Genomic DNA, 25,770 nt, shown 5'->3' with positions numbered 1-25,770 from the left:
ACGCGGGGCTGGGTCGGCGGGGGGCTCTGCGGGTTTCAGACAGAGGACGGGAAGGACGGCCCTGCGGGGTCCCTCCCTCTAACGAGTCTCCATGCTGTCTCGGCCCAGCCACACCTCTCCCTGACTCTGCCCCTCGCCCCGGCTGCCGCGGGCTGTCCAGCCGGCGGGAAGGGGCAGGGCCGGCAGCCTGGACCTGCTCCCTGGGTGTGATCTCACCTTTTCTCTGCTTTCCTGGGTTCTGACGAGTCTCCCGGAAACAGGCTGACCTTTCGGGGGGAACTTCTCTCTATCTCCTCCTCCGGTGGTTGTCCCCAAAGGACAGGCCTTCATTTGGACCAAATGGTTCAAAGGTCACAAAGCTACATCCCGGGGGGCAGAACAGGGACGCTGTTCAGCGTGGCCGCCTGAGTCCCAGTCCCGCCCGGGCTCTCACTGGCCAGCTGGTCTCGGGTCCCCTTCCCGAGCCTCAGTTCCCCCGGGAACGAGGGTGGACTGAGGGAATGCCGGCAAAGCCCTCTCACCGGATCTGAGGTTTCCGGTTAGGAACGCTCAGCACCGCCCCCACGATGACACCTTAAAAACCGGGTCCCGGCCCAGCTGGCGAGGCTCAGGATTGAGCATCGCTCCAAGAACCAGGAGGTCAGGGTTCAATTCCCGGTCAGGGCACAGGCCCGGGTTGCAGGCTCCATCCCCAGTGGGGGGCGTGCAGGAGCCAGCTGATCCTTGATTCTCTCTCATCATGGATGTTTCTCTCTCTCTCTCTCTCTCTCTTCCTCTCCTTTCCTATCACTGAAACCAATTTTTAAAAATAGGTTTAAAATTACTTTTAAAAATTCACTTATTTAGCAGCCCCCTGAGGGGCCGTTGCAGACGGCAGGGCGGGCTGGCTGGGTGGGAACCGACCGCCCCAGCCTCGGGCTCTGAGCAGAGAGGGCGTCCCCGGACTGTCCTGCAGGCGAGGGCGCCGGGCGGAGAGACCCCCACTTATCACACCTAGGAGACGTGAACGTCCCCACCCACCCCATCTGTTTTCACCCGGGATCACAAAACCTGGGGCAAGGATGCTGGGGCAACCCAGACCCACGGTGGAACCCCTGCGCCCCCTGGCGGACTGTAGGGGAAGCGCAGCCACTGTCTGGGGCTGTAGACTCTGCCAACCTGGGAGCCTCTGGCTCAGAGGCCTCTGGTCTCTCTCCAGGGCAGGGGCCGCCCGGGCTGCAGCCCACGACCACAGGGAGGCCTATTCCAGGGCTCTCACTGGTTCTTGGATGGGAGGGCCCGGATGGGACAGGAGCTCCGTCCCTGTCCGTGTCCCAGGGGGGTGGAAAGAGCCCGTTGCAGGCCGGGTCTGCAGGAGCCTGTGGTCTCTGGGGCAGAGCCCAGGGCAGCCCTTCAGTCCGCACCGCCCTCTGACCCCTCCAGCCCGCCCCACAGACCCGGCGAGCGCCGGGGGCGTGTGCACATGGGCCAAGCCACTAGCCGGCCCCAGGGATGTGCCCGAGCCCCTCCCAGGCCCCAGGGGCGCAGGTGCCCACAGCTGGGGGAGTGGTGGGCGGCACTGCCCATGGGTCGCCGAGAGGAGGGGAGGTGGCCCCACAGCCTCTCTAGGGAGCACCCCTAGGGGCACTGTCTCCCCGGAAGTCCTAGCAGCTTGGACACACGTGAGGAGCCGGGGGTGGGGTGGAGGTGCTCGCGGGGCGTCGCTAACTTGGATGCACCCCGAGGGCCTAAAGCAGGAAACGTCAGAGGAGCATGTCGAGGAGGGTCCTCCTCCTAGGAACACGCCGAGAAGACCCTGTCGGGCCGACGGCAGCCCACTCACCGCCATGGCGGTCACTGGGCGCGAACTTCGACCTGGCAGGATGGGAGGTCTCTGCTCGGGCCCTGCTGCTGTCCTCCCAGCCTGGCAGAGGCCCTGGCACCTCCGAAGGCTTTGCCTGAGGTCACCCAGGCCCACGGGGGAGCCAGCGAGCTGCCCAGCGGGAGGGCCTGCCTGGGAGCCTGCAGCTCTACCCGGGGTGGCCAAGGAGGCAGACTGGGACGGTCCTGCTCACCTCCATGGCAATCCTGGGGCTCCCTGCCTGGGGCATCCTTAGCCCTGGCAGCACGGGATGTGCCCGCTCCCTTCCCGTGATGGCGATGAACCCCTGGGCGTGTGGAAAGCTGACGCCTGCCCTGGGGCGTGGCCCTGAGGGAGCCCCTGAGTCTGGACCCTGCCTCCAGCCCAGAGCTCAGCACAGACATGGAGGGTGTCCTTGTGCCGTCCTCAGGGTTCGGGACCGAATCGGGTCTGGCCCTGAGGCTGGTGAACGGCGGTGACCGGTGTGAGGGCCGCGTGGAGGTCCTCTACCGAGGCTCCTGGGGCACCGTGTGTGACGACAGCTGGGACACCAACGACGCCAACGTGGTGTGCCGGCAGCTGGGCTGTGGCTGGGCCAGGTCGGCCACAGGAAGTGCCCGGTTCGGGCAGGGCTCAGGGCCCATCCTGCTGGACGACGTGAGCTGCTCGGGGCACGAGTCCTACCTGTGGAGCTGCCCGCACAATGGCTGGAACTCCCACAACTGCAACCACGGGGAGGACGCGGGCGTCATCTGCTCAGGTGCGTCTCTGCCAGCCCTGGGGTCCGTCTGGGCTAAGGCTGCTGGGAACTGCCCCTGGAGCCAGCTCACTGCCCCCTGGAGGGGTCTGGGGCTTCCTTCAGGGCAGCCCGTCCCTGGTGTGGGGGTTGGGAAGCTCCTCCCTCTGTGAGGACAGTGGCACCTGGGGGCTCAAAGATAGTGACATTGAGGGAACATCCTGAGAGCACAGAGGTCCTCTGTGAAGGACAGAGAGAGGGGGAGGAAGCAGGGGAGGAAGCAGGGGAGGTGGGAGATGGCAGGTGGCCATGAATGGAAGGAGCCCATGAGGGCCTTGGGGATGGGGCATTGTGACCACATGGAAAATTCCGGAAATGGGTGTAACTTCTCAATGTCAGAGTGGGTCAAGGCTGAGTGGTTGTTATGCACATCTATTGGCTCATTTGGTGGGGTCATTCTCTGCTTGTTCCCTGGGGTCAACACCAGAGCCTTGGTGGCCTGTCCCAGCATGACCCTGGCTTCCTTACACTGGACTGAAGTCCTCGGCCTCAGGGATGCAGCCGATGGCAGGGGACAGAGGGCATGGCTTCGGAAGGACTGGGAGGATCCGGGTGGCAGGGTTGTGTCCACCCTGAGGCCATGTGCACGGTGTCAGCTCCATGAGGGGAAGCTGAGGGTCATCACCCTGGAACCTGGGCGGGGCACCTGGGAACTTGGTGTCTGACTGTCCTTTTCTCCCCTCAGCGGCTCAGCTCTCCAAATCCAGGCCAGGTGAGTCCCTGCCACGTCTCCTGGGATGTCCCTCTCCCTGCCCTCCGCTGCCAGTCGGCCCTCTCCAGCTGACCCATGGCTCCTTGAACCCCATTGAAACCAGATCTCTGCCCTCTGTTAACTGGAGGAGGGATTCCAAAGACCCTGTCAGTCCATCCTCCTGAGTTCCCCTCAGATACTTGGCAGCCGTCCTGGGGGAGAGCAGCCAATGGTCAGAGAAGTGCCTTCCCTTCCATGAAGGAGGCCCAATGACTCCAGGCTGAGGAGGGCATTGTGGGAGAGTGGGCACTGATGCCCATTGACTTTCTGATGACGGACAGCATGCTTCAGCCTTCTCTCCTCCTCTCACACCAGCCCCTGAGGGCCAGTATGGTCACATGTGCATCCTAAGGTGGCTGAGACAGTGCAGGGGATGGCAGTGAACACGTGATTGCCTCCCTGTTCAATCACCGGGCCCTGGCTCTTCTATCCCAGCTTCAGAGTCAGACCCAAGCCTCAAGCCACCAGTGCGTGCCTGGCTCATGGGGGAGAGATGGGAAAGGTCTTCTGGTGGAGAGGAACATGGCAGTCAGAGACGTGGGGGGATGCAGCTGGTTTCCCCAGGATTTCTGGCTCGTTGACGCAGAGGAGCGGGAGGCTGGGGACAGGCAGGGGGCACGTGCAGGAGGCACATGGCAAAGTCACGGGGACTGGCCCATTTTAGGGAAGAACTCCTTTCCCGAGGCCTCACCAAGGTCTTCTCTTTGTTGTGTCTTCCAGACGTGTGGACAACTACATCCACAACTGCCTTTCCTACAACAACAGGTACAGGACCCCTCCCCCTCCCAGGTCCCCTCTCTGCCCCTGAATCACACCCGGGATGGAACGTGATAGGAAGAGGCTTCACCTGGGCCATCCTCATCCCTGTTTCTTGGGGGAGGGGGCAGAGGAGGGTCTCTGACCAGGTCGTTGTCTGACATGGTTGGCTGATGACTTCTCCCCAGTGGGCTTCTTGGAGAAAACCAGGCCAAGATCCTCCGCCATAGTTCAGGGTCAGACCTGGAGGGTCCTGGGACCTGCTGAGACCCCAGAGCTGGCTCAGCCTCAGAGCTGTGAGGCTCTGTCCTCTCCTGTCTGACCGAAGACAATCACCCCCATGGCTTTGCCTCAAGTCAGGCAGCACCGTGGAGAAGAAATAAGTGGCTAAGGAGGCCATGGCCTTGGCCTGTCCCTGGAGCCATGGAATTCCGCACTGGGTGGCCCCGGAGTCCTGCTCACATCCAGGGGCAATCCTGGGGTCCCTACCTTGGAGCATCCTTAGATCTGGCTAGACAGCATGTCCTTGCTCTTTTCCCTGTGATGGAGATGAATCCTTGGGTGTGTCCAAAGTTGACCTCTTGCCCTTGGGTATGGTCATGAGGGAGGCCCTGAGTCTGGAACCGGCTTCGGGCCTTGAGCTCAGCACAGGCATGGAGGGGGTGTCTTTGTGCCCCTGAAGCCAGCTCACTGTTTCCTGGAGGGTGTGTGGGGCGTCCTTCAGGGCAAGAGGTCCCTGGGTGTGGTGGTTGGTATGCACCTCCCTGCTTTGAGGACGGTGTCACCAAGGAGCTCTAAGATAGTAACATAGAGGGGACATGTTACTGAGAGCACAGCGGTCCTTTGTGAAGGAAAGAGAGAGTGGGAGGGACCAGGGGAGTTGGGAGGTGGCAGATGGCCAATGAATGGAATGAGCCAATGAGAACCTCGGAGATGGGCATTGTGATCGCATGGAAAACTCTAGAAATGGGTGTCAAGTCTCAATATCAGAGTGGGTCAAGGCTGAATGGTTGGTGTGCACATCCGCTCACCCATTTGGTGGGGTCATTCTGCATTCATTCTCTTTGGTCAACACTAACAGTATTCTGGTGGCCTGTACCATCATGACGCTGACTTTTATATACTGGACAAGAATTCCTCAGACTCAGGGTGCAGGTGATTGCAGGGGATAGAGGACATGGCTTTGGAAGGACTGTGAGGTTCAGGGCACAATTGTTGTGTCCACCGGAGGTCATGTGCACAGTGCCAGTTCAGTATGTCGAAGCTGAGGGTCATCAACCTGGGATCTGGGCCGGGCACCTGAGAGCTTTATGTCTGACTATCTTTTTATTCCAACAGCTACTCAGTCCTCCACACCCTGGCATGCTGAGTCCCGGCCACCTCTCCTGGCATGTCCCTATCCCTGCTGACATCTGCCGGAAGGCCCTTCCTAGCTGACCCATGACTTCTTGAACCCTATTGGGACCACACTTTTGCCCACTGTCTCCTTAACTAGAGGGGGGATTCCAAAGACCCCGTCTGTCCATCCTTCATCTGAGTTCCTATCAGATAGTTGGCGGTCATCCCTGGGGGAGAGTGGCCGATGGTCAGAGAAGTTGGCACTTCCATGAAGGTGGCCCTGTGACTCCAGGCTGAGAAGGGCTTTGTGGGAGAGTGGGCTCTGATGCCCATTGGCTTTCTGATAATGGGACAGCAGGCTTCTGGCTTCTCTCCTCCTCTCACACCTGCCACCCTGAGGGCCAGTATGGTCACATGTGCATCCTAAGGTGGCTGAGACAGTGCAGGGGATGGCAGTGAACACGTGATTGCCTCCCTGTTCAATCACCGGGCCCTGGCTCTTCTATCCCAGCTTCAGAGTCAGACCCAAGCCTCAAGCCACCACTGCGTGCCTGGCTCATGGGGGAGAGATAGGAAAGGTCTTCTGGTGGAGAGGAACATGGCAGTCAGAGACGTGGGGGGATGCAGCTGGTTTCCCCAGGATTTCTGGCTCGTTGACGCAGAGGAGCGGGAGGCTGGGGACAGGCAGGGGGCACGTGCAGGAGGCACATGGCAAAGTCACGGGGACTGGCCCATTTTAGGGAAGAACTTTCCCGAGGCCTCACCAAGGTCTTCTCTTTGTTGTGTCTTCCAGACGTGTGGGCAACTACATCCACAGCTGCCTTTCCTACAACAACAGGTACAGGACCCCTCCCCCTCCCAGGTCCCCTCTCTGCCCCTGAATCACACCCGGGATGGAATGACAGGAAGAGGCTCCACCTGGGCCATCCTCATCCCTGTTTCTTGGGGGAGGGGGCATAGGAGGGTCTCTGACCAGGTCGTTGTCAGACATGGTTGGCTGATGACTTCTCCCCAGTGGGCTTCTTGGAGAAAACCAGGCCAAGATCCTCCGCCATAGTTCAGGGTCAGACCTGGAGGGTCCTGGGACCTGCTGAGACCCCAGAGCTGGCTCAGCCTCAGAGCTGTGAGGCTCTGTCCTCTCCTGTCTGACCGAAGACAATCACCCCCATGGCTTTGCCTCAAGTCAGGCAGCACCGTGGAGAAGAAATAAGTGGCTAAGGAGGCCATAGCCTTGGCCTGTCCCTGGAGCCATGGAATTCCGCCCTGGGTGGCCCCGGAGTCCTGCTCACATCCAGGGGCAATCCTGGGGTCCTTACCTTGGAGCATCCTTAGATCTGGCTAGACAGCATGTCCTTGCTCTTTTCCCTGTGATGGAGATGAATCCTTGGGTGTGTCCAAAGTTGACCTCTTGCCCTTGGGCATGGTCATGAGGGAGGCCCTGAGTCTGGAACCAGCTTCCGGCCTTGAGCTCAGCACAGGCATGGAGGGGGTGTCTTTGTGCCCCCTCACTGTTTCCTGGAGGGTGTGTGGGGCTTCCTTCAGGGCAAGAGGTCCCTGGATGTGGTGGTTGGTATGTACCTCCCTGCTTTGAGGACGGTGTCACCAAGGAGCTCTAAGATAGTAACATAGAGGGGACATCTGAGAGCACAGTGGTCCTTTGTGAAGGAAAGAGAGAGTGGGAGGGACCAGGGGAGTTGGGAGGTGGCAGATGGCCAATGAATGGAATGAGCCAATGAGAACCTCGGAGATGGGCATTGTGATCCCATGGAAAACTCTGGAAATGGGTGTCAAGTCTCAATATCAGAGTGGGTCAAGGCTGAATGGTTGGTGTGCCCATCCGCTGACCCATTTGGTGGGGTCATTCTGCACTCATTCTCTTTGGTAAACACTAACAGTATTCTGGTGGCCTGTTCCAGCACGACCCTGACTTTTATATACTGGACAAGAATTCCTCAGACTCAGGGTGCAGGTGATTGCAGGGGATAGAGGACATGGCTTTGGAAGGACTGTGAGGTTCAGGGCACAACTGTTGTGTCCACCGGAGGTCATGTGCACAGTGCCAGCTCAGTATGTTGAAGCTGAGGATCATCAACCTGGGATCTGGGCCGGGCACCTGAGAGCTTTGTGTCTGACTATCTTTTTATTCCAACAGCTACTCAGTCTTCCACACCCTGGCATGGTGAGTCCCGGCCACCTCTCCTGGCATGTCCCTATCCCTGCTGACATCTGCCGGTCGGCCCTCCCTAGCTGACCCATGGCTCCTTAAACCCCATTGAAACCACACTTTTGCCCACTGTCTCCTTAACTAGAGGGGGGATTCCAAAGACCCCGTCTGTCCATCCTTCTCCTGAGTTCCCATCAGATAATTGGTGGTCATCCCCGGGAGAGAGTGGCCGATGGTCAGAGAAGGTGGCACTCCTTGAAGGTGGCCCTGTGACTCCAGGCTGAGGAGGGCTTTGTGGGAGAGTGGGCTCTGATGCCCACTGGCTTTCTGATGATGGGACAGCAGGCTTCTGGCTTCTCTCCTCCTCTCACACCTGCCACCCTGAGGGCCAGTATGGTCACATGTGCATCCTAAGGTGGCTGAGATAGTGCAGGGGATGGCAGTGAACACCTGATGAGGGTCCTCTGGGTACCAGGACATGTGATTGCCTCTCGGTTTAATCACCAGGCCCTGACTCTTTCTATCCCAGCTTCAGAGTCAGGCCCAAGCCTCAAGCCACCAGTGGGTGCCTGGCGCATACGGGAGAGATGGGAAGGAACATGGCTGTCAGAGACGTGGGATGCAGCTGGTCTCCCCAGGCTTTCTGGCCTGTTGATGCACAGGGCGGGAGGCTGTGGACCGGCAGGGAGAAATGCAGGAGGCACAGGGGAAAGTCATGGGGACTGGCCCATTTTAGGAAAGGACTCCTTTCCCGAGGCCTCACCACGACCTTGTCTTTGTTGTGTCTTCCAGACGCATGGACAACTACATCCACAACTCCATCCACAACTGTCTTTCCTACAACAACAACAACAACAGGTACAGGACCCTTTCCCCTCCCAGGGCCCTTCTCTGCCCCTGAATCACGCCCGGGATGGAACGTGACAGGAAGAGGCTCTACCTGGGCCATCCTCATCCCTGTTTCTTGGGGGAGGGGGCAGAGGAGGGTCTCTGACCAGGTCCTTGTCCGACATGGTTGGCTGATGACTTCTCCCCAGTGGGCTTCTGTGAAGAGGCTAAGCCAAGACCCTCTGCCATAGCGCAGGGTCAGCCTTGGAGGCCTGCTGAGACCCCAGCGCTTGCTCAGCTACAGAGGCTGTGAGGCTCTGTCCTCTCCCGTCTGGCTGAGGGCAATCGCCCCCATGGCTTTGCCTCAAGTCAGGCAGAACCATGGAGAAGAAATAAGTGGCTAAGGAGGCCATGGCCCTGGAGCCATGGAACTCCGCCCTGGGTGGCCCCAGGGATATTGGGGCAGTCCTGCTCACATCCAGGGGCAATCCTGGGGTCCCTACCTTGGAGCATCCTTAAACCTGGTAGGCGGGATGTCCCCACGCCTTTCCCTGTGATGGACATGAATCTTTGGGTGTGTCCAAAGTTGACCTCTTGCCTTTGGGCATGGTCATGAGGGAGGCCCTGAGTCTGGAACCAGCTTCGGGCCTTGAGCTCAGCACAGGCATGGAGGGGGTGTCTTTGTGCCCCTGAAGCCAGCTCACTGTTTCCTGGAGGGTGTGTGGGGCTTCCTTCAGGGCAAGAGGTCCCTGGGTGTGGTGGTTGGTACGCACCTCCCTGCTTTGAGGACGGTGTCACCAAGGAGCTCTAAGATAGTAACATAGAGGGGACATGTTACTGAGAGCACAGCGGTCCTTTGTGAAGGAAAGAGAGAGTGGGAGGGGCCAGGGGAGGTGGGGATGGCAGGTGGCCAATGAATGCAATCAGCCAATGAGGGTCTCAGAGATGGGCATTGTGATCCCATGGAAAACTCTAGAAATGGGTGTCAAGTCTCAATATCAGAGTGGGTCAAGGCTGAATGGTTGGTGTGCACATCCGCTGACCCATTTGGTGGGGTCATTCTGCACTCATTCTCTTGGGTCAACATTAACAGTGTTCAGGTGGCCTGTACCAGCATGACCCTAACTTCTATACACTGCACAGGAAGTCCTCAGACTCAGGGGGGGCAGGCGATTGCAGGGGATAGAGGACATGGCTTTGGAAGTACTGCGTGGTTCAGGGCACAACTGTTGTGTCCACCATAGGAGAGGTCATGTGCACGGCACCAGCTCAGTAAGTTGAGGCTGAGGATCATCAACCTGGGATCTGGGCCGGGCACCTGAGAGCTTTGTGTCTATCTTTTTATTCCAACAGCTACTCAGTCTTCCACACCCTGGCATGCTGAGTCCCGGCCACCTCTCCTGGCATGTCCCTATCCCTGCTGACATCTGCCAGTCGGCCCTTCCTAGCTAACACATGGCTTCTTGAACCCTATTGGGACCACACTTTTGCCCACTGTCTCCTTAACTAGAGGGGTGATTACAAAGACTCCATCTGTCTACCCTTCTCCTGAGTTCCCATCAGATAATTGGTGGTCATCCCGGGGGAATGTGGCCGATGGTCAGAGTAGGTGGCACTCCATGATGGTGGCCCCATGACTTCAGGCTGAGGAGGGCATTGTGGGAGAGTGGGCATTGATGCTCATTTACTCTCTGATGACACGACAGCAGGCTTCTGGCTTCTCTTCTCCTCTCACACCAGCAGCCCTGAGGGCTACCATGGTCACATGTACATCCTAACGTGGCTGAGATAGTGCAGGGGATGGCAGTGAACACCTGATGAGGGTCCTCTGGGTACCAGGACATGTGATTGTCTCCCGGTTCAATCACCAGGGCCTGACTCTTTCTATCCCAGCTTCAGAGTCAGGCCCAAGCCTCAATCCACCACTGCGTGCCTGGTTCATGCCGGAGAGATGGGAAAGGTCTTCTGATGGGAGGAACATGGCGGTCAGAGACGAGGAGGGATGCTGTGGTCTCTCACAGGCCTTTGGCCCCAATGACCCATGGGAGTGGGAGGCTGTGGACAGGCAGGGGGCACATGCAGGAGGCACATGGCAAAGTCACGGGGACTGGCCCATTTTAGGGAAGGACTAATTTCCTGAGGCCTCACCAAGGTCTTCTCTTTGTTGTGTCTTCCAGACGTGTGGACAACTCCATCCACAACTGCCTTTCCTACAACAGAAACAGCAACAACAACAGGTACAGGACCCTTCCCCCTCCCAGGGCCCATCTCTGCCCCTGAGTCACAGCCGGGATGGAACGTGTCAGGAAGAGACTCTACCTGGCCCATCCTCATCCTTGTCCCTGGAGGGAGGGAGCAGGAGAGGGTCTCTGACAGGTCTTTGCCTGACATGGTTGGCTGATGACCTGTCTCCCAGGCCTTATGGCAGGAGACTAAACCGAAACCCTCCCGATGGCTCAGGGTCAGCCCTAGAGGATCCTGGGACCCGCTGAGACCCAGTGGTAGCTCAGCCTCAGGGCTGCTTTGGCTCATGTCAGGCAGGACCATGGAGGGAAATCAGTGGCTAAAGGGGCCATGGCCTTGTCCTGTCCCAGATTCATGGAGCTCTGCCCGGGGTGGCCAAGGAGGCAGACTGGGACGGTCCTGCTCACCTCCATGGCAATCCTGGGGCTCCCTGCCTGGGGCATCCTTAGCCCTGGCAGCACGGGATGTGCCCGCTCCCTTCCTGTGCTGGAGATGAACCCCTGCGCGTGTGGAAAGCTGACGCCTGCCCTGGGGCGTGGCCCTGAGGGAGGCCCTGAGTCTGGACCCTGCCTCGGGCCGGGAGCTCAGCAGAGACATGGAGGGGTGTCCTTGTGCCGTCCTCCAGGGTTTGGGACTGAATCGGGTCTGGCCCTGAGGCTGGTGAACGGCGGTGACCGGTGTGAGGGCCGCGTGGAGGTCCTCTACCGAGGCTCCTGGGGCACCGTGTGTGACGACAGCTGGGACACCAACGACGCCAACGTGGTGTGCCGGCAGCTGGGCTGTGGCTGGGCCAGGTCGGCCACAGGAAGTGCCCGGTTCGGGCAGGGCTCAGGGCCCATCCTGCTGGACGACGTGAGCTGCTCGGGGCACGAGTCCTACCTGTGGAGCTGCCCGCACAGCAGCTGGAACTCCCACAACTGCAACCACGGGGAGGACGCAGGCGTCATCTGCTCCTGTGCGTGTCTGCCAGCCCTGGGTCCTTCTGGGCTGATCTGCTGAGATCACACCCACTGCCCTCGCCAGGATCCATCTGAGCCTCCCATGTCCCCCAGGCACTGGAGGGACTCAGGGCAGCAGGCTCCCAGGGGCTAGGGCAGGTGCTCAGACTCCATGTCACTGTGGTTGGTCCATGCCCCCAGCACCCTGAAGGCTGTGCCCGGAATGGGCTCCAAGCGCTCTGAGCTCGGGGCTCATGCTCAGCAGGCACCTCCTGAGCACAGAGAGCAGACCCCTTGTGCCCCAGGAGCCAGCTCACTGTCCCCTGAAGGGGGTCTGGGCTTCCTTCAGGGAAGGCTGTCCCTGGTGTGGGGGTTGGGAAGCTCCCCCCTCTGTGAGGACGGGGGCACTTGGGGGCTCCAAGATGGTGACAGAGAGGGGACATCCTGAGAGCACAGAGGTCCTCTGTGAAGGAAAAAGAGGGGGAGGAAGCAGGGGAGGTGGGAGATGGCAGGTGGCCAATGAATTGGAAGGAGCCTGTGAGGGCCTTGGGGATGGGGCATTGTGACCCCTCAGAAAACTCCAGAAAACTCCTCTCAATATCATAATGGGTCAAGGCTGAATGGTTGGTGTGCAAATCCATTGACCCATTAAATGGGGTCATTCTCTGAGGTCAACACTAGGCACTGGAGGGCCTGTCCCAGCATGACCCTGGCTTCCTTACACTGGTCTGAAGTTTTTGGCTCAGGGGGGCAGCCGATGGCAGGGGACAGAGGGTGTGGCTTTGGAAGGACTGAGAGTTTGGGGCAGCACTGCTGTATCCACCCCGAGGTCTAGTGCACGGCGTCAGCTCCATGAGGGGAAGCTGAGGGTCATCAAGCTGGGACCAGGGTTGGGCACCATGGAGCTTGGTGTCTGACTGTCCTTTTCTCTCCTCAGCGGCTCAGCCCTCCACATCCTGGCCAGGTGAGTCCCAGCCACGTCTCCTGGGATGTCCCTCTCCCTGCCCTCCACTGCCAGTCGGCCCTCTCCAGCTGACCCATGGCTCCTTGAACCCCATTGAAACCAGATCTTTGCCCTCTGTTAACTGGAGGGGGGATTCCAAAGACCCTGTCAGTCCATCCTTCTGAGTTACCCTCAGATACTTGGCAGCCGTCCCTGGGGAGAGCAGCCGATGGTCAGAGAAGTGCCTCCCCTTCCATGAAGGAGGCCCAATGACTCCAGGCTGAGGAGGGCATTGTGGGAGAGTGGGCACTGATGCCCATTGGCTTTCTGATGATGGGACAGCATGCTTCAGCCTTCTCTCCTCCTCTCACACCAGCCCCTGAGGGCCAGTGTGGTCACATCTGTATCCCAATGAGGCAGAGACAGTGTCCAGGGATGACAGTGAACACGTGATGAGGGTCCTCTGGGTACCAGGACATGTGATTGTCTCCCGGTTCAATCACCAGGGCCTGACTCTTTCTATCCCAGCTTCAGAGTCAGGCCCAAGCATCAATCCACCACTGCATGCCTGGCTCATGCCGGAGAGATGGGAAAGGTCTTCTGATGGGAGGAACATGGCGGTCAGAGACGAGGAGGGATGCTGTGGTCTCTCACAGGCCTTTGGCCCCAATGACCCATGGGAGTGGGAGGCTGGGGACAGGCAGGGGGCACATGCAGGAGGCACATGGCAAAGTCACAGGGACTGGCCCATTTTAGGGAAGGACTCCTTTCCCGAGGCCTCACCAAGGTCTTCTCTTTGTTGTGTCTTCCAGACGTGTGGACAACTACAACCACAACTGCCTTTCCTACAACAGAAACAGCAACAACAACAGGTACAGGACCCTTCCCCCTCCCAGGGCCCATCTCTGCCCCTGAGTCACAGCCGGGATGGAACGTGACAGGAAGAGGCTCCACATGGGCCATCCTCATCCTTGTCCCTGGAGGGAGGGAGCAGGGGAGGGTCTCTAACAGGTTGTCTGACATGGTTGGCTGATGACCTGTCTCCCAGGCCTTATGGCAGTAGACTAAACCGAAACCCTCCCCATGGCTTAGGGTCAGCCCTAGAGGATCCGGGGACCTCCTGAGACCTTGGAGCTGGCTCAGCCTCAGGGCTGCTTTGGCTCATGTCAGGCAGGACCATGGAGGGAAATCAGTGGCTAAAGAGGCCATGGCCTCAGCCTGTCCCTGGAGCCAATGAACTCGGCCCTGGGAGACCCTGGTGGCTGCTGGGAGCAGTCCTGCTCACCGCCATGGCAATCCTGCCTGGGGCATCCTTAGACCTGGCAGCATAGGATGTGTCCGCTCCTTTCCCGGTGATGAAGCCCTGGGGGATGGGGGTCAGAGAAAGCTGATGCCAGCACTGGGGCATTGCCCTAAGGGAGGCCCTGAGTCTGGACCCTGCCTGGGGCCTGGAGCTCAGCACAGACATGGAGGGTGTCCTTGTGCCGTCCTCAGGGTTCGGGACCGAATCGGGTCTGGCCCTGAGGCTGGTGAACGGCGGTGACCGGTGTGAGGGCCGCGTGGAGGTCCTCTACCGAGGCTCCTGGGGCACCGTGTGTGACGACAGCTGGGACACCAACGACGCCAACGTGGTGTGCAGGCAGCTGGGCTGTGGCTGGGCCAGGTCGGCCCCAGGAAGTGCCCGGTTCGGGCAGGGCTCAGGGCCCATCCTGCTGGACGACGTGAGCTGCTCGGGGCACGAGTCCTACCTGTGGAGCTGCCCCCACCGGGGCTGGAACTCCCACAACTGCAACCACGGGGAGGACGCGGGCGTCATTTGCTCAGGTGCGTGTCTGCCAGCCCTGGGTCCTTCTGGGCTGATCTGCTGAGATCACACCCACTGCCCTCGCCAGGATCCATCTGAGCCTCCCATGTCCCCCAGGCACTGGAGGGACTCAGGGCAGCAGGCTCCCAGGGGCTAGGGCAGGTGCTCAGACTCCATGTCACTGTGGTTGGTCCATGCCCCTAGCACCCTGAAGGCTGAGCCCGGAATGGGCTCCAAGCGCTCTGAGCTCGGGGCTCATGCTCAGCAGGCACCTCCTGAGCACAGAGAGCAGACCCCTTGTGCCCCAGGAGCCAGCTCACTGTCCCCTGAAGGGGGTCTGGGCTTCCTTCAGGGAAGGCTGTCCCTGGTGTGGGGGTTGGGAAGCTCCTCCCTCTGTGAGGACGGGGGCACTAGGGGGCTCCAAGATGGTGACAGAGAGGGGACATCCTGAGAGCACAGAGGTCCTCTGTGAAGGAAAAAGAGGGGGAGGAAGCAGGGGAGGTGGGAGATGGCAGGTGGCCAATGAATTGGAAGGAGCCTGTGAGGGCCTTGGGGATGGGGCATTGTGACCCCTCAGAAAACTCCAGAAATGGGTGTAACCTCTCATTATCAGAATGGGTCAAGGCTGAATGGTTGGTGTGCACATCCATTGACCCATTAAATGGGGTCATTCTCTGAGGTCAACACTAGGCACTGGAGGGCCTGTCCCAGCATGACCCTGGCTTCTTTACACTGGTCTGAAGTTTTGGGCTCAGGGGGGCAGCCGATGGCAGGGGACAGAGGGCTTGGCTTTGGAAGGACTGAGAGTTTGGGGCAGCACTGCTGTATCCACCCTGAGGTCTAGTGCACGGCGTCAGCTCCATGAGGGGAAGCTGAGGGTCATCAAGCTGGGACCAGGGTTGGGCACCATGGAGCTTGGTGTCTAACTGTCCTTTTCTCTCCTCAGCGGCTCAGCCCTCCACATCCTGGCCAGGTGAGTCCCTGCCACATATCCTGGACTGTCCCTCTCCCTGCCCTCCGCTGCCAGTCGGCCCTCTCCAGCTGACCCATGGCTCCTTGAACCCCATTGAAACCAGATCTTTGCCCTCTGTTAACTGGAGGGGGGATTCCAAAGACCCTGTCAGTCCATCCTTCTGAGTTACCCTCAGATACTTGGCAGCCGTCCCTGGGGAGAGCAGCCGATGGTCAGAGAAGTGCCTCCCCTTCCATGAAGGAGGCCCAATGACTCCAGGCTGAGGAGGGCATTGTGGAAGAGTGGGCACTGATGCCCATTGGCTTTCTGATGAAGGGACAGCTGGCTTCAGCCTTCTCTCCTCCTCTCACACCAGCCCCTGAGGGCCAGCGTGGTCACATCTGTATCCCAATGAGGCAGAGACAGTGTCCAGGGATGACAGTGAACACGTGATGAGGGTCCTCTGGGTACCAGGACATGTGATTGTCTCCCGGTTCAATCACCAGGGCCTGACTCTTTCTATCCCAGCTTCAGAGTCAAGCCCAAGCCTCAATCCACCACTGCGTGCCTGGCTCATGGGGGAGAGATGGGAAAGGTCTTCTGATGGGAGGAACATGGCGGTCAGAGACGAGGAGGGATGCTGTGGTCTCTCACAGGCCTTTGGCCCCAATGACCCATGGGAGTGGGAGGCTGGGGACAGGCAGGGGGCACGTGCAGGAGGCACATGGCAAAGTCACGGGGACTGGCCCATTTTAGGGAAGGACTCCTTTCCCGAGGCCTCACCAAGGTCTTCTCTTTGTTGTGTCTTCCAGACGTGTGGACAACTACATCCACAACTGCCTTTCCTACAACAACAACAGGTACAGGGCCCTTCCCCCTCCCAGGGCCCATCTCTGCCCCTGAGTCACAGCCGGGATGGAACGTGACAGGAAGAGACTCTACCTGGCCCATGCTCATCCTTGTCCCTGGAGGGAGGGTGCAGGGGAGGGTCTCTGACAGGTCTTTGCCTGACATGGTTGGCTGATGACCTGTCTCCCAGGCCTTATGGCAGGAGACTAAACCAAAACCCTTCCCATGGCTCAGGGTCAGCCCTAGAGGATCCTGGGACCTGCTGAGACCCAGTGGTAGCTCAGCCTCAGGGCTGCTTTGGCTCACGTCAGGCAGGACCATGGAGGGAAATCAGTGGCCAAAGGGGCCATGGCCTTGTCCTGTCCCAGATTCATGGAGCTCTGCCTTGGGTGGCTTAGGAGGCAGACTGGGACGGTCCTGCTCACCTCCATGGCAATCCTGGGGCTCCCTGCCTGGGGCATCCTTAGCCCTGGCAGCACAGGATGTGCCCGCTCCCTTTCCTTGATGGAGATGAACCCCTGGGCATGTGGAAAGCTGACGCCTGCCCTGGGGCGTGGCCCTGAGGGAGGCCCTGAGTCTGGACCCTGCCTCGGGCCGGGAGCTCAGCAGAGACATGGAGGGTGTCCTTGTGCCGTCCTCAGGGTTCGGGACTGAATCGGGTCTGGCCCTGAGGCTGGTGAACGGCGGTGACCGGTGTGAGGGCCGCGTGGAGGTCCTCTACCGAGGCTCCTGGGGCACCGTGTGTGACGACAGCTGGGACACCAACGACGCCAACGTGGTGTGCCGGCAGCTGGGCTGTGGCTGGGCCAGGTCGGCCCCAGGAAGTGCCCGTTTCGGGCAGGGCTCAGGGCCCATCCTGCTGGACGACGTGAGCTGCTCGGGGCAGGAGTCCTACCTGTGGAGCTGCCCACACAGCGGCTGGAACTCCCACAACTGCAACCACGGGGAGGACGCGGGCGTCATCTGCTCAGGTGCATGTCAGCCAGCCCTGGGGTCCTTCTGGGCTGATTTACTGAGAACACACCCACTACCCACGCCACGACCCTTCTGAGCCTCCCACTGTCCCCCAGGCACTGGAGGGGCTCAGGTCAACGGTCACCCAGGGTCTAGGGCACCTGCCCAGGCTCCACGTCAGTGTGGTTGGTCTATGCGCCAAGCACCATGAAGTCTGTGCCTGGAAAGGGCTTGAAGGGGCATAAACTCTGGGCTCATGCTCAGCAGGCAGCTTCCTTGGGCACAGAGTGGATCCCCCCTTATACCCCCTGAGCCAGCTCGCTGTCCCTAAAGGGGGTCTGGGGCTTCCTTCGGGGCAGCCTGTCCTTGGTGTGGGGGTTGAGAAGCACCTCCCCGCTGTGAGGACGGTGGCATCTGGTGGCTCTAAGATGGTCATGCAGAGGGGACATCCTGAGAGCACAGAGGTCCTCTGTGAAGGACAGAGAGGGGGCAAGGTGGGAGATGGCAGGTGGTCAATGATTGGAAGGAGCCTGTGAGGGCCTTGGGGATGAGGCACTGTGACCACAAGGAAAACTCCAGAAATGGGTGTAACCTCTCAATATCAGAATGGGTCAAGGCTGAATGATTGGTGTGCACATCTGTTGACCCATGTGGTGGTCTGCTTGTTCTCTGGGGTCAATACCAGAGCCCTGGTGGCCTGTCCCAGCATGACCTTGGATTCCTTACACTGGACTGATGTCCTTGGGCTCAGGGGGGGCAGCCGATGTCAGGGAATAGAAGGTGTGGCTTCGGAAGGACTGGGAGGATCCTGGGTGGTAGCGTTGTGTCTACCCCGAGGCCATGTGCACAGTGTCAGCACCCTGTATGGATGCTGGGGATCATCAACATTGGATCTGTGCTGGGCACCTGGGAACTTGCTGTTTACCTCTCCTTTCCTTCCCTCAGCTACTCAGCACTCCATATACTTGCCATTGAGTCCTGAAAACCTCTCTTGGGATGTCCCTCTTCCTGCACACTGCTGCCAGTTGGCCCTGTCTAGTTGACCCATAGCTCATTGAACTCCATGTGCACCACACTTTTGCCTACGGTCTACTTAACTAGAGAGGGGATTCCAAAGACCCCGTCTGTCCATCCTCCTGAGTTCCCATCAGATATTTGGTGGCGGGCCCGGGGGAGAGCGGTTGTTGGATAGAGAAGTGCCTCTCCTTCCATGAAGGTGGCCCCGAGACTCCAGGCTGAGGAGGGCTTTGTGGGAGAGTGGGCTCTGATGCTCATTGGCTTTCTAATGAAGAGACAGCTGGCTTCTGGCTTCTCTCTTCCTCTCACACCGGACCCCTGAGTGCCAGCGTGGTCACATGTGCATCCCAACGAGGCAGAGACAGTGCTGGGGAGACAGTGAACACATGATGAGGGTCCTCTGGGTGCCAGGTCATGTGATTGCCTCCCGGTTCAATCACAAGGGCCTGACTCTTTCTATCCCAGCTTCAGAGTCAGGCCCAAGCCTCAAACCCACCACTGCGTGCCTGGCTCATGTGGGAGAGATGGGAAAGGTCTTCTGATGGGAGGAACATGGCAGTCAGAGATGAGGAGGGATGCTGTGGTCTCTCACAGGCCTTTGGCCCCAATGACCCATGGGAGTGGGAGGCTGTGGACAGGCAGGAAGCATGTGCAGGAGGCACATGGGGAAGTCACAGGGACTGCCTCCCTCTCCTTTGGGAAGGACTCCTTTCCTGAGTCTCACCACCGCCTTCACTTTGTTTTCCCTCCAGCTGTACCGACACTTCTTCCATCAACTGCCTTTCCTACAACAACAGAGGGTACAGGGCCCTTCCCCCTTCAGGGCCCATCTCTGCCCCTGAGCCACAGCCGGGATGGAACGTGAAAGGAAGAGGCTCCACATGGCCATCCTCATCCTGTCCCTGGAGGGAGGGGTCAGGGGAGGGTCTCTGACCAGGTCCTTGTCCCACATGGTTGGCTGATGATGTGTCTCCAGTGGCTTCTGGGAGGAGGCTTAGCTGAGTCCTCCACCATGGCTCAGGGTCAGCCCTGGAGGGTCCTTGGATTGATGAGATCCCAGTGCTGGCTCAGCCTCAGGCTGTGAGGCTCTCTCCTCCCCTATGTGTTCTTGGCCCTGAGTCTGGACCCTACCTCGGGCCTGGAGCTCAGCACAGACATGGAGGGTGTCCTTGTGCCGTCCTCCAGGGTTCGGGACCGAATCGGGTCTGGCCCTGAGGCTGGTGAACGGCGGTGACCGGTGTGAGGGCCGCGTGGAGGTCCTCTACCGAGGCTCCTGGGGCACCGTGTGTGACGACAGCTGGGACACCAACGACGCCAACGTGGTGTGCAGGCAGCTGGGCTGTGGCTGGGCCAGGTCGGCCACAGGAAGTGCCCGGTTCGGGCAGGGCTCAGGGCCCATCCTGCTGGACAACGTCGAATGCTCAGGGCACGAGTCCTACCTGTGGAGCTGCCCCCACAATGGCTGGAACTCCCACAACTGCAACCACGGGGAGGACGCGGGCGTCATCTGCTCAGGTGCGTCTCTGCCAGCCCTGGGGTTCTTCTGGGCTGAGGCTGCTGGGAACTGCCCCTGGAGCCAGCTCACTGCCCCCTGGAGGGGTCTGGGGCTTCCTTCAGGGCAGCCCGTCCCTGGTCTGGGTATTGGGAAGATCCTCCCTTTGTGAGGACGGTTGCACCTGGTGGCTCTAAGATGGTGACATAGAGGGGACATCCTGAGAGCACAGAGGTCCTCTGTGAAGGACAGAGATGGGGGGAGGGAGAAGGGAGGTGGGAGATGGCAGGTGGCCATGAAAGGAAGGAACCTGTGATGGCCTTGGGGATGGGGCATTGTGACCACATGGAAAACTCCAGAAATGGGTGTAACCTCTCAATATCAGAATGTGTCAAGGCTGAATGGTTGGTGTGCACATCTATTGGCTCATTTGGTGGGGTCATTCTCTGCTTGTTTTCTGGGGTCAACACCAGAGTCCTGGTGGCCTGTCCCAGCATGCCCCTGGCTTCCTCACACTGGACTGAAGTCATTGAGCTCAAGGAAGGCAGTCGATGGCAGAGGAAAGAGGGCGTTGCTTCAGAAGGACTGGGAGCATCCCAGTGTCAGAGTTCTGTCAATCCCGAGGCCATGTGCACATTGTCAGCTCTGTGTGTGGAAGCTGAGGGTCATCAACATTGGATCTCAACTGGGCACCTGGGAGCTTGGCGTCTGACTATTCTTTTCTTCCCCCAGCGGCTCAGCCCCCACATCCTAGCCAGTTGAGTCTCGGCCACGTCTCCTGGTTGCCCTCTCCCTGCCCACCGCTGCTGGTCGGCCCTCTCTAGCTGGCCCATGGCTCCTTGAACCCCTTTGGGACCACACTTTTGCCCTCATCTCCTTAACTAGAGGGGGGATTCCAAAGATCTAATCTGTCCATCCTCCTTCTGAGTTCATGTCAGATACTTGGCTACCGACCTGGGAGAGGGTGGCCATTGGTCAAGGGAAGTGCCTCCCCTTCTATGAAGGTGATCCCGTGACTCCAGGCTGAGGAGGGCATTGTGGGAGAGTGGGCTCTGATGCTCATTGGCTGTCTGATGAAGGGACAGCTGGCTTCTGGCTTCTCTCTTCCTCTCACATCGGACCCATGAGTGCCAGCGTGGTCACATGTGCATACCAACAAGGCAGAGACAGTGCTGGGGAAGACAATGAACACGTGATGAGGGTCCTCTGGGTTCCAGGTCATGTGATTGTCTCCCGGTTCAATCACCAGGCCGTGACTCTTTCTATCCCAGCTTCGTAGTCAGGCCCAAGCCTCAATCCCACCACTGTGTGCCTGGCTCATGCGGGAGAGATGGGAGAGGTCTTCTGATGGGAGGAACATGGCGGTCAGAGATGAGGAGGGATGCTGTGGTCTCTCACAGGCCTTTGGCCCCAATGACCCATGGGAGCGGGAGGCTGTGGACAGGCAGGGAGCATGTGCAGGAGGCACATGGGGAAGTCAGGGGACTGCCTCCCTCTCCTTTGGGAAGGACTCCTTTCCTGAGTCTCACCACCGCCTTCACTTTGTTTTCCCTCCAGCTGTACCGACACTTCTTCCATCAACTGCCTTTCCTACAACAACAGCAGGTACAGGGCCCTTCCCCCTTCAGGGCCCATCTCTGCCCCTGAGCCACAGCCGGGATGGAACGTGAAAGGAAGAGGCTCCACATGGCCATCCTCATCCTGTCCCTGGAGGGAAGGGTCAGGGGAGGGTCTCTGACCAGGTCCTTGTCCCACATGGTTGGCTGATGATGTGTCTCCAGTGGCTCCTGGGAGGAGGCTTAGCTGAGTCCTCCACCATGGCTCAGGGTCAGCCCTGGAGGGTCCTTGGATTGCTGAGATCCCAGTGCTGGCTCAGCCTCAGGCTGTGAGGCTCTCTCCTCCCCTGTGTGTTCTTGGCCCTGAGTCTGGACCCTGCCTGGGGCCGGGAGCTCAGCACAGACATGGAGCGGTGTCCTTGTGCCGTCCTCAGGGTTCGGGACTGAATCGGGTCTGGCCCTGAGGCTGGTGAATGGCAGTGACCGGTGTGAGGGCCGCGTGGAGGTCCTCTACCGAGGCTCCTGGGGCACCGTGTGTGACGACAGCTGGGACACCAACGACGCCAACGTGGTGTGCAGGCAGCTGGGCTGTGGCTGGGCCAGGTCGGCCACAGGAAGTGCCCGGTTCGGGCAGGGCTCAGGGCCCATCCTGCTGGACAACGTCGAATGCTCAGGGCACGAGTCCTACCTGTGGAGCTGCCCGCACAATGGCTGGAACTCCCACAACTGCAACCACGGGGAGGACGCGGGCGTCATCTGCTCAGGTGCGTCTCTGCCAGCCCTGGGGTTCTTCTGGGCTGAGGCTGCTGGGAACTGCCCCTGGAGCCAGCTCACTGCCCCCTGGAGGGGTCTGGGGCTTCCTTCAGGGCAGCCCGTCCCTGGTCTGGATATAGGGAAGATCCTCCCTTTGTGAGGACGGTTGCACCTGGTGGCTCTAAGATGGTGACATAGAGGGGACATCCTGAGAGCACAGAGGTCCTCTGTGAAGGACAGAGATGGGGGGAGGGAGAAGGGAGGTGAGAGATGTCAGGTGGCCATGAAAGGAAGGAACCTGTGAGGGCCTTGGGGATGGGGCATTGTGACCACCTGGAAAACTCCAGAAATGGGTGTAACCTCTCAATATCAGAATGGGTCAAGGCTGAATGGTTGGTGTGCACATCTATTGGCTCATTTGGTGGGGTCATCCTCTGCTTGTTCTCTGGGGTCAACACCAGAGTCCTGGTGGCCTGTCCCAGCATGGCCCTGGCTTCCTTACACTGGACTGAAGTCATTGGGCTCAAGGAAGGCAGTCGATGGCAGAGGAAAGAGGGCGTTGCTTCAGAAGGACTGGGAGCATCCCAGTGTCAGAGTTCTGTCAATCCCGAGGCCATGTGCACATTGTCAGCTCTGTGTGTGGAAGCTGAGGGTCATCAACATTGGATCTCAACTGGGCACCTGGGAGCTTGGTGTCTGACTATTCTTTTCTTCCCCCAGCGGCTCAGCCCCCACATCCTAGCCAGTTGAGTCTCGGCCACGTCTCCTGGTTGCCCTCTCCTTGCCCACCGCTGCTGGTGGGCCTCTCTAGCTGGCCCATGGCTCCTTGAACCCCTTTGGGACCACACTTTTGCCCTCATCTCCTTAACTAGAGGGGGGATTCCAAAGATCTAATCTGTCCATCCTCCTTCTGAGTTCATGTCAGATACTTGGCTACCGACCTGGGAGAGGGTGGCCATTGGTCAAGGGAAGTGCCTCCCCTTCTATGAAGGTGATCCCGTGACTCCAGGCTGAGGAGGGCATTGTGGGAGAGTGGGCTCTGATGCTCATTGGCTGTCTGATGAAGGGACAGCTGGCTTCTGGCTTCTCTCTTCCTCTCACATCGGACCCATGAGCGCCAGCGTGGTCACATGTGCATACCAACAAGGCAGAGACAGTGCTGGGGAAGACAATGAACACGTGATGAGGGTCCTCTGGGTTCCAGGTCATGTGATTGTCTCCCGGTTCAATCACCAGGCCGTGACTCTTTCTATCCCAGCTTCGTAGTCAGGCCCAAGCCTCAATCCCACCACTGTGTGCCTGGCTCATGCGGGAGAGATGGGAGAGGTCTTCTGATGGGAGGAACATGGCGGTCAGAGATGAGGAGGGATGCTGTGGTCTCTCACAGGCCTTTGGCCCCAATGACCCATGGGAGCGGGAGGCTGTGGACAGGCAGGGAGCATGTGCAGGAGGCACATGGGGAAGTCAGGGGACTGCCTCCCTCTCCTTTGGGAAGGACTCCTTTCCTGAGTCTCACCACCGCCTTCACTTTGTTTTCCCTCCAGCTGTACCGACACTTCTTCCATCAACTGCCTTTCCTACAACAACAACAGGTACAGGGCCCTTCCCCCTTCAGGGCCCATCTCTGCCCCTGAGCCACAGCCGGGATGGAACGTGAAAGGAAGAGGCTCCACATGGCCATCCTCATCCTGTCCCTGGAGGGAAGGGTCAGGGGAGGGTCTCTGACCAGGTCCTTGTCCCACATGGTTGGCTGATGATGTGTCTCCAGTGGCTCCTGGGAGGAGGCTTAGCTGAGTCCTCCACCATGGCTCAGGGTCAGCCCTGGAGGGTCCTTGGATTGCTGAGATCCCAGTGCTGGCTCAGCCTCAGGCTGTGAGGCTCTCTCCTCCCCTGTGTGTTCTTGGCCCTGAGTCTGGACCCTGCCTGGGGCCGGGAGCTCAGCACAGACATGGAGCGGTGTCCTTGTGCCGTCCTCAGGGTTCGGGACTGAATCGGGTCTGGCCCTGAGGCTGGTGAATGGCAGTGACCGGTGTGAGGGCCGCGTGGAGGTCCTCTACCGAGGCTCCTGGGGCACCGTGTGTGACGACAGCTGGGACACCAACGACGCCAACGTGGTGTGCAGGCAGCTGGGCTGTGGCTGGGCCAGGTCGGCCACAGGAAGTGCCCGGTTCGGGCAGGGCTCAGGGCCCATCCTGCTGGACAACGTCGAATGCTCAGGGCACGAGTCCTACCTGTGGAGCTGCCCGCACAATGGCTGGAACTCCCACAACTGCAACCACGGGGAGGACGCGGGCGTCATCTGCTCAGGTGCGTCTCTGCCAGCCCTGGGGTTCTTCTGGGCTGAGGCTGCTGGGAACTGCCCCTGGAGCCAGCTCACTGCCCCCTGGAGGGGTCTGGGGCTTCCTTCAGGGCAGCCCGTCCCTGGTCTGGATATAGGGAAGATCCTCCCTTTGTGAGGACGGTTGCACCTGGTGGCTCTAAGATGGTGACATAGAGGGGACATCCTGAGAGCACAGAGGTCCTCTGTGAAGGACAGAGATGGGGGGAGGGAGAAGGGAGGTGAGAGATGTCAGGTGGCCATGAAAGGAAGGAACCTGTGAGGGCCTTGGGGATGGGGCATTGTGACCACCTGGAAAACTCCAGAAATGGGTGTAACCTCTCAATATCAGAATGGGTCAAGGCTGAATGGTTGGTGTGCACATCTATTGGCTCATTTGGTGGGGTCATCCTCTGCTTGTTCTCTGGGGTCAACACCAGAGTCCTGGTGGCCTGTCCCAGCATGGCCCTGGCTTCCTTACACTGGACTGAAGTCATTGGGCTCAAGGAAGGCAGTCGATGGCAGAGGAAAGAGGGCGTTGCTTCAGAAGGACTGGGAGCATCCCAGTGTCAGAGTTCTGTCAATCCCGAGGCCATGTGCACATTGTCAGCTCTGTGTGTGGAAGCTGAGGGTCATCAACATTGGATCTCAACTGGGCACCTGGGAGCTTGGTGTCTGACTATTCTTTTCTTCCCCCAGCGGCTCAGCCCCCACATCCTAGCCAGTTGAGTCTCGGCCACGTCTCCTGGTTGCCCTCTCCTTGCCCACCGCTGCTGGTGGGCCTCTCTAGCTGGCCCATGGCTCCTTGAACCCCTTTGGGACCACACTTTTGCCCTCATCTCCTTAACTAGAGGGGGGATTCCAAAGATCTAATCTGTCCATCCTCCTTCTGAGTTCATGTCAGATACTTGGCTACCGACCTGGGAGAGGGTGGCCATTGGTCAAGGGAAGTGCCTCCCCTTCTATGAAGGTGATCCCGTGACTCCAGGCTGAGGAGGGCATTGTGGGAGAGTGGGCTCTGATGCTCATTGGCTGTCTGATGAAGGGACAGCTGGCTTCTGGCTTCTCTCTTCCTCTCACATCGGACCCATGAGCGCCAGCGTGGTCACATGTGCATACCAACAAGGCAGAGACAGTGCTGGGGAAGACAATGAACACGTGATGAGGGTCCTCTGGGTTCCAGGTCATGTGATTGTCTCCCGGTTCAATCACCAGGCCGTGACTCTTTCTATCCCAGCTTCGTAGTCAGGCCCAAGCCTCAATCCCACCACTGTGTGCCTGGCTCATGCGGGAGAGATGGGAGAGGTCTTCTGATGGGAGGAACATGGCGGTCAGAGATGAGGAGGGATGCTGTGGTCTCTCACAGGCCTTTGGCCCCAATGACCCATGGGAGCGGGAGGCTGTGGACAGGCAGGGAGCATGTGCAGGAGGCACATGGGGAAGTCAGGGGACTGCCTCCCTCTCCTTTGGGAAGGACT

The 25,770-nt window shown here is 59.4% G+C and overlaps 1 protein-coding gene across 1 annotated transcript in view; it reads left to right on the top strand.

Moving 5' to 3' along the window:
• Nucleotides 1-25,770, top strand: part of DMBT1 (deleted in malignant brain tumors 1) — a 44,741-nt gene that overhangs the window by 1,980 nt on the left and 16,991 nt on the right. Inside the window, exons 3-19 of the mRNA XM_084904400.1 lie at nt 2,271-2,600; nt 3,322-3,348; nt 4,108-4,152; nt 6,275-6,319; nt 7,634-7,660; nt 8,438-8,503; nt 10,651-10,710; nt 11,343-11,672; nt 14,063-14,422; nt 15,349-15,375; nt 16,167-16,214; nt 16,845-17,174; nt 19,360-19,689; nt 21,224-21,271; nt 21,657-21,986; nt 23,520-23,567; nt 23,953-24,282. Coding sequence (XP_084760526.1) covers nt 2,271-2,600; nt 3,322-3,348; nt 4,108-4,152; nt 6,275-6,319; nt 7,634-7,660; nt 8,438-8,503; nt 10,651-10,710; nt 11,343-11,672; nt 14,063-14,422; nt 15,349-15,375; nt 16,167-16,214; nt 16,845-17,174; nt 19,360-19,689; nt 21,224-21,271; nt 21,657-21,986; nt 23,520-23,567; nt 23,953-24,282 — 2,781 coding nt within the window. The remainder of the gene's footprint in view (nt 1-2,270; nt 2,601-3,321; nt 3,349-4,107; nt 4,153-6,274; nt 6,320-7,633; nt 7,661-8,437; nt 8,504-10,650; nt 10,711-11,342; nt 11,673-14,062; nt 14,423-15,348; nt 15,376-16,166; nt 16,215-16,844; nt 17,175-19,359; nt 19,690-21,223; nt 21,272-21,656; nt 21,987-23,519; nt 23,568-23,952; nt 24,283-25,770) is intronic.

Source organism: Pipistrellus hanaki (assembly GCF_964339955.1).
Source record: "Pipistrellus hanaki genome assembly, chromosome: 14".
Taxonomy (NCBI): Eukaryota; Metazoa; Chordata; class Mammalia; order Chiroptera; family Vespertilionidae; genus Pipistrellus; species Pipistrellus hanaki.
This window is presented reverse-complemented; position numbering and strand designations above follow the sequence as displayed.